General features: G+C 46.7%; 1 protein-coding gene across 1 annotated transcript; it reads left to right on the top strand.

Moving 5' to 3' along the window:
- Positions 1-1,289: 1,289 nt before the first annotated feature.
- On the top strand, positions 1,290-2,384 carry LOC120836469. Its single transcript, XM_040205389.1, has one exon. The coding sequence runs from the start codon at positions 1,290-1,292 to the stop codon at positions 2,382-2,384; it is 1,095 nt and encodes a 364-aa protein (XP_040061323.1).
- Positions 2,385-7,691: the final 5,307 nt, after the last annotated feature.

The following is a 7,691-nucleotide window of genomic DNA, read 5'->3' as shown; positions in this document are numbered from 1 at the left end:
ACATAGAGATCAGTGGTTGTTCTAGTTGATTCCTCCAGCCTTATTGTCACGTGACCCAACCCGCAGCAGTAAGTAAAAAAAGCCGTCGAAGAAAGGAACGCGACAAACGACCGTTGGGAAAGAAAAAAGAAAAAAAAAAAAAAAACGCAACGCCGTGGCGTTTTTTTGTTTTTTGTTTTCCTCTACGCTTGACTAGAGATGTAAAATTTCCGGAAATTTTGAAGGCCGGAAAAAAACGACGAAAAAAACAAGTTTTTTTCCGGAAATTTTGGAAAGATTCGAAAAATATTCTCAACAGCTATAATTCAGTAATGATTCGAAATATATCGACAGAGGTCAACAACCGCAAGATATTTCCGCCAGTTTTACGGTGAACTATTATATTATATCACCTTTTTTAACGTTTGCGACAACTTTTGTCAATTTAGCTGAGCTTTGACTACTCATCTGGCAACAACCGACAGCACCTACGCAGTTCTTCGTTCCCGCCGGTGCCGTTCGCGCTCTCGACGGGCAGTCGGAGGAGCCATATCACTTTAGCTTTCCCAGCCCCTTAGTGAAAGTTCTGAGCATCTTACTCTGGTGTGGACACTTGCCGTGGACCGTGGAGCTGTCAAAACTGTGTGCTGTGCGCCGTGGAGAGGTCAGCCAGGGCAGCTATAACGCTTTAGCTTGAAGAGCGCCGTTTCCGAAACCTCGCGCGCATCGTTCTCGGGTATGGACTTTCGCCGTGGATCCGTGAAAACTGTGCGCTGTTCGCTATGGTGAGGCCGCGCTCCAACGTTTGGAGGAACTTTGACGTGCTAAACAGTGGTAAGGGGCCAGCGGTGTGCAGATTTTGCTGTGCCAAATACGAATTTCCCAACGCAACTCGCTTGCGGCAGCACATCGAAAGGTGCTCGAAGTGCCCCCCGGACGTCAGGTCTGCAGCATCGGACGACCCGACAAGATCAGAGTCTGGGGCATGTCGGTCCAGGAGCCCATCTGTGGAAGTTTTACGGTCAGAGCGTGCACCTGTGGAAAATGAAAGCACAAGCTCTCAAAATGAGGCCGACAGGTATGTCAAGCAGCGAACTTCTATAGAAGCGTTCGTTGACAGAATGACGCAAGGGTGTCAAAGCAAGCTTGATGAGGCGCTGGCTCGAGCGATATATGCCAGTGGAACGCCTTTATCAGTTACGGAAAACAGATACTGGCGAGAAGCGTTCAAGCTCCTCAGGCCCGCATTCGTGCCGCCTTCCAGGCATTCTTTAGGTGGACGACTCTTGGAGGCCGAGTATGCCCGAGTGATGACGCAGGTGGCAGAGAAAGTCAACGCCGCTCTGTGCGTCACTGTACTCACGGACAGCTGGACCAATGTACGGGGCGAGAGCATCTTGAACTTTGTGTTGGCTACACCGAAGCCTATTTTCTACAGCGCCGTGGAGACGGAAGATCACAGGCACACAGGAGACTACATCGCGGGAGAGATTGTGAAGGTTGTGGAGAAAATTGGAACCGACAAGGTTTTCGCTCTTGTTACCGACAATGCAAGCAACATGAAGGCCGCGTGGACAATCGTCAGTCTGCGCTACCCTAGCATCACTACTCTTGGATGCTGTGCTCATGGACTAAACTTGTTGCTGTCGGACATGCTCAAACTGGTGACATTGCAAGAAGTTTGCAAGAGGTCCAAGACTGTAATCAAGTATGTCAGAAACTCTCACGTGGTTGCGGCTCACTTTGCTAAGAGGCAAGAAGAGTGCTATGCTGGAAACCAGACCACATTAAAACTACCAGCTGAAACTCGCTGGGCGGGCATTTTGATGTCACTAGAAGGCGTACTGAAGAACAAAGAAGCTTTACAGAAAACTGTGATCGCTGCGGGGCTTCAAGTGAGCAGGGAAATAAAATCAACGATATTAGATGAAGACTACTTTTGGCGAGATGTGCAAAGCACCTTCCACGTGTTGCAGCCAGTTGCCCGTGCTATTTCCGAGGCTGAGTCAGACACTGCTGTCCTCTCAGACGTCCATGAGATCCTGTTCAAAGTAACAAGACAAGTCGAAGAGGCCCTTCCAAACTCTGCCTTGACAACGGGCGAAAAGGAAAGAGTAGCAGAAATCCTGCGTGAGCGACGCAACTTTATTTGCCGTCCAGCACATGCTGCCGCAAATTTGCTCGACCCGAAGTTCAAAGGGCGGTGCTTAAGTGACGAAGAGGTATGCCACCCAATGGACTACATCACAGAGACAGCAAAAAAGAATGTGTCTCGATGTGGGAAAAGTGTTGTCAAATCTCGCCGAATACCGGGTCCAGTCAGGTGCTTGGTCGAGGAAGGCATTGGAGGACTCGGCGAAGCATATTCCACCGTCCACGTGGTGGCAAGGGCTGTGTGCCTCTGAACCCTTGGCACCAATTGCTTGTCGCCTTCTCCAAGTCCCGCCCTCCTCCGCTGCGTGCGAACGAAACTGGTCGAAGTTCAGCAGTGTCCACACCAAAAGTAGGAACCGACTCAAAGGACACAGAGTGCAGAAGTTGGTGTTTGTTCGCTCCAATCTCGAGCTCAGGAGCCCTGATCTGAAATACCACGACGGAGATGACTCGAGCGTGGAGTCAGAGTAGCCCTAACTAACACACTGCTTTGGAACATTCGTCTTAATTTACAAAAGATATCTAGTCAACGCGTGCATATCTACCTCATCCAATGTTGGTTTTGAAGTTTGATCCTGTACTCTTTAATGCAGAACTAGTTGTACCCTTAGAAGGGAAAAGGGTCATGACAAAATACATCAATGTTGTTAAACTTCACTCCCCTTTGAATATGATTATTTAACGTGGCATTAAAACATGGCACTACCTCCATGATAGTACATGAAGCAATTAATTTCTTCAATGGTTGATATATGCGACTATATTTCGCCACTCTGCTGTTATGTTATTTAAAGCTATGTTCATGCTGGTGCGGTAGTGGAGATCCGGCTGTAAATTAAGAGTCTCGTATATTAATTTATTGACCGAGAAAAACGCCATAGAAGACTTAGAAACACGGCTTCATCACATGCGTACACACTACCAACAAGCCTCGGACAGCACTGTCATTTCTCCTCCGTATAAGGCGTTCACACTGAACAGTAAAGCAACGGTCATTCGGGATGGTTGCTGCATAGTTTTTAGACAACGCAAACGGTGCAACGACGGGGCGAGGCGGCAGACAACCCGAGGTGATTGTGTTTCCTCACTTGCCCCGCCGTCGCGCTGTTTTGTTTTCTTAGGGGCTGAAAGATGTTTTTTTATGTTTAGTATAGCGTGATTAAGTTTCCGCCTGCTCTGCCGGCAAAACTCAATTCAGAGGAGCGTGATGGCCATTTTCCCTTTCGATGAGGTCAGCGATATCAATTATAACGTTCGTTGCAGAAATTTGCTTAATAGATTTGTTAATACTTCAAAAACTTGGGTTTCGGTTTTTTTTTCCCGAATACTATGTCGGGGAAAAAACCAGAAAAAACAGTTTTTTTTCCAAAATTTCCGTTTTTTTTCCGAGCCCTCGCATCACTACGCTTGACGCCCCGTCAAGCGTAGAGGGAAAGGAAAAGTAAAAGAGAACGTGCAATGGAAAGAAGCCAACCGTGAAGGGGAGCCTTGCGGAGAAGCGCACTACCAGTTCAGCCTACTCATGCCGACGCTCCTTGAAGGGAGAGAGGGCAGCGCTCCGGCTTTCCATCTAGGTGGTGCTGGTTTAGCCCAAAAAACGAAAGGTTCTAGATATAACCATTTTGTAGTAAAGAGGTGTCTTTAGCTAACTTGTGCCAAGACCTAAAAACGCTAGTGCACGCTCCGCGAGTCAAATCAGCCCAGGATTCTTAAGAGTCCTATTGAGTAAGTCAGTAAATATTTGCTATAATCCAAACTGGCTACTGTTATCTATTTACAGCTTAATTTGTGTGGAAGGCCTCTAATAGAAACGTTGTAGAAAGTGTTGATAAATATCCCATCTTTTTGTAACTATCAATGTAGTCTTAGTTTGCCTGAACTTCCAAGTTTTATGAAAAGTGTGCGAGATCAAAAAATGCACACGGGACTACCAGCTGTGCACTCTCAGTGCGCTCAACCTCATAGGTGTTTATTTTTTTTTTTTAGATGAACGCCGACGTTTTTGGGGCTGATGCAAATAAGACACGGGCGTGAAATTCCCCCACTTCCAGGGAACATGAGCGCGACCCGAACAGTTGCAAAACATCCCCGTAGGCTGTACATACAAGAGAAGGAAACGACATTAGGTGTAGTACCCAATAAATGAAACCGCATTCAGGTTAGTTCAGTCAAAGCTGGGTTCTCTGTCTGCACAAAGTAATGCTCATGTTAGAGATTTCTTCTCAAGAAGCCTGAATTTTCTTCATTCAATGATAATTCGGGATTTTTCGATTTCCTTCCGTCATAATAAAACACGCTTCGCAGATAATTTTCAGGGTGTAAGCGTAACTTTCGAAAAAACAGTACTCAGTTTTGGGCCACATGCAACTTGCGTTGACGACTTGGTGCGGATGTGGGCTTACGGAACTAGATTTCCCAAAGGCAGACTCCCGCTTTTCCAATTCCATCGTTCTCCCTCCCGCAGCCCCCTCATAAGAGCGTGTTTAACACCGTGCAGGGTTGGCTGTGTTTTTCATCGTCCCAGCAACTCAAGTTCACGTGGTTTCCGAGGCCGGAGTAACTGGAGAGGCCCGTTGCTGTGCGACGACAGAGGGTATCTCACCGGAGAAACGGCAAATGCAGGGCTTGGTTGCACTCGTTCTTACCATTGCTAAATTTTGTGGTGTTTGTTTTTTGCTGTTTGCTAAATCATGTAGAATCGTTAGGTGACCATGCTGTTGCGATTAAATTAAAAAAAAGGAAGTTCTGCAGTTTTTTTTTAATTGCATCCTCTTGTTTTTTTTTTCTTGTTAGCAAAGCAACACTCACAAAAAAAAAAAAAAAAAAAAAACCGAGACGAGAAAAAACCCAGGAAACAAAAGGCGACACAAAATGACGTCTGAAACTACAGTTGAAAGATGTATTTACAGGAGAAGCTCTTTGTATAGGGCAAAGCACTTCCCCACGCCGGAACAACACCCATCAACCCAAAGAAACCAAGTGGACCAGCTCCCACCAGAAGAGAGCAGCTCTCATTAACCCGTGCTCGGAAGCACAACCAACGCGGAGACCAAGTCCTCTGCTTCTTGCGCAGGGACTGAGGTGACGTCAGAACGACGACGACTTCTGATTGGCTTTGAAGGGAAGGATAGTGGGTAGACCTCAGTGCTAGATGCCTTGAGGCCGACCCACTGGTCGTTTTCAGATAAGATCGAACAGGCATTTCCGGTGACCATTTTTAGTTTTGAAGAAAAGAATGCACTTTGCTGGATTAATCCCCAGAAGAACAAAACTAATTAATGTTTTCGGAAAAAAAGTTTTGTCTTTGCTAACACTTTTGTAAGCACCCTCTCAGTCACGTGTACGATGCTGACAGTTCGGGCGGCTTCCCCCCAAAAAATGTTCAGGCTACGGGTCTAGAAATATTCATTGACAAATTAGACATAGGAAGGATTGACAAAAAGTATTAATCACCGAGTACTAGGGTAGTTATTTTGAGAAAACAAGTCGCAAACACGGCACATCGCGCAATAACGCTCTGGGTTAAAGAATATTTTTCTCCGTATCTAGAGAAACTAAGGTCTTCAAACTTTGCCAGTGTGTTGACCTGTATAATTCGTGGTAGTGCATCAGAAAAGAAAAAAAGAAAAAAAAAAGTACCGGCTTTATAATAGGCTAACAAACCTGGTCAACATCCTCTTCATGCGTATTGAGACAATCAAAGTGCCCACCAATTTTCGTGCCATTATCTTGCAATTTTAGATCCAAACGAAGCGCCATTGCGCGCGTTCAGTAGCGGCCCCGGAGTCAAGGAGTCACTGACTCCTTCCGCTGGACGGCCCAAAGTCACTTCCGGTGCACGTACCTGCGGGGCGCCGGAGTCGAACTCCGAAGCACCGAGTCCGGAGACGGCTCCTTTGACCTAGAGTCAAAGGAGCTAAAGATGACCTCATTTCCTGACTGGTGACGATTTACGGCGAGAAAATCCAAAGAGCTCTGACTCGAGTCACTTCATTTGGAGGCAAGGGAGGCGCTACTGAACGCGCCCATTGGCACTCTTGCTTTTTTTTTTTTTTTTTTTTTTTTTGTGGATCATTTTAAGCAGTCTTTTCAATGTCGGGCATAAGTGCTCATTTACAAACACAGGTGTTGACTCTTCAAAACCTAGTTCAGACGTAGATAACCGCCTTTTCTTTGCTTTTTTCAAAGCTAAGTCACGCTTGTTCCTTTGTGAAAACTGTACGATAGGCACCAGTTGTCGTCTGCTAGCTCTGCCGGTCGCTCCGTTTGCTTTGTTGCTGCTGATACGTCTCAAAGTTGAGTACGGGCCCCACTAGCAAAAGCCATTGTTCGCGCATTGTTTTTATGCTGTCGGATCTCGCCAAATGCCTCCGCTTAGTTTTCATTGACAGGAGTAAAGTTCATTTTGGAACAACATAACGTTCGTCGCGCTATGCCTATCAAAGCAATGAAAGAACAGTTAGGGTGTAGTCGACCTGGTGCTTTCAACTTTAAATTTTCAAATTGTTCCGCGTCAGTCTCGGGTTTGCAGATCTTAATTATCAAACAACTTCTTGCGGCCGAGATGATTTCCGGGTGATCAGGTTTTTGCGTACGTTTCAATGAGCAAGAATGAGCGCGTGCGTCTCTTTAAGCTTTTCTCGGAGGGGAAAAAAAAATATGTCAAAAACAGGACGTAAGATATATCGATGTGTGCCCACTGCCTCGAGACCATACGACGCCAAAACATATCACAGCATCTTGTTTTATTTGGCCTCCCTGTCAAACGCTACTTGGCCCTACCTGACGTGGCGGTGGAAACTTGTGCATACATGTGACTGACTACTAAGTTAGACGGCCACAAATCAGGAGTTTCGTGTTAATCGTGCACGGGAGCGCGCGTGCAAGCACAACATTGCTTCGTCAAATGCCCCGCGTGTGCAAGCACAACATTGTTTTGTCAAATGCCCGTCGTAGTAGTTAGTGCACTCTAAGAAAAAATGGAGGAAAAATTCAGCAACGGCGCATCTTCCTCCTTTCTACTAACGCGCCCCCAAGCGTACACGACAAACAGGAAGGAACGAAACGTTTTTCTCCTTCTCCAGGCAGACGGGAGAAAGCTTTTGCTCTCCCGACTCATCTTCTTTCGGTTTCGTTTTCCGAGCACGTCGCGCACGTTGTTTTATAAATGTTGTTGAGTTGATTGAGCTTCAGCAGCAGCGAAGGCCGCCTGTAACTCCGTCTTCTAGTCCGAACGAGCAGAACACTTTGGTTGCATTGACGTTTTTATCACTACATTTATCAAACGAGCAAACGAAGCCGCTAGAAACAGCGAAGTTCCGGAGCAGTGCGAGCAGCGCTACGTACACTAGGTAAGATGGCCGGGCCGTCTCCTGATTGCGGGACCCACGCCCAAGGAGGATGGAAGGGTAGGAGCGGGCATGACATCAGCCGCGTAGCCTTCACAAGCCATGCTCCCTTGACGCCTGGTCTCTTTCTCATTTTCCTCCTTACTCTCCTCACTTATCAGGCCAACGTGACCACATCACGTGACCGCAGCTAGCCTTCGTCTAGCCTTC

This window comes from Ixodes scapularis, unplaced genomic scaffold (assembly GCF_016920785.2).
Source record: "Ixodes scapularis isolate PalLabHiFi unplaced genomic scaffold, ASM1692078v2 PGA_scaffold11__112_contigs__length_91849675, whole genome shotgun sequence".
Taxonomy (NCBI): domain Eukaryota; kingdom Metazoa; phylum Arthropoda; class Arachnida; order Ixodida; family Ixodidae; genus Ixodes; species Ixodes scapularis.
Note: the sequence above shows the minus strand (reverse complement) of the source record. Positions and strands in the feature narration are given on the sequence as shown.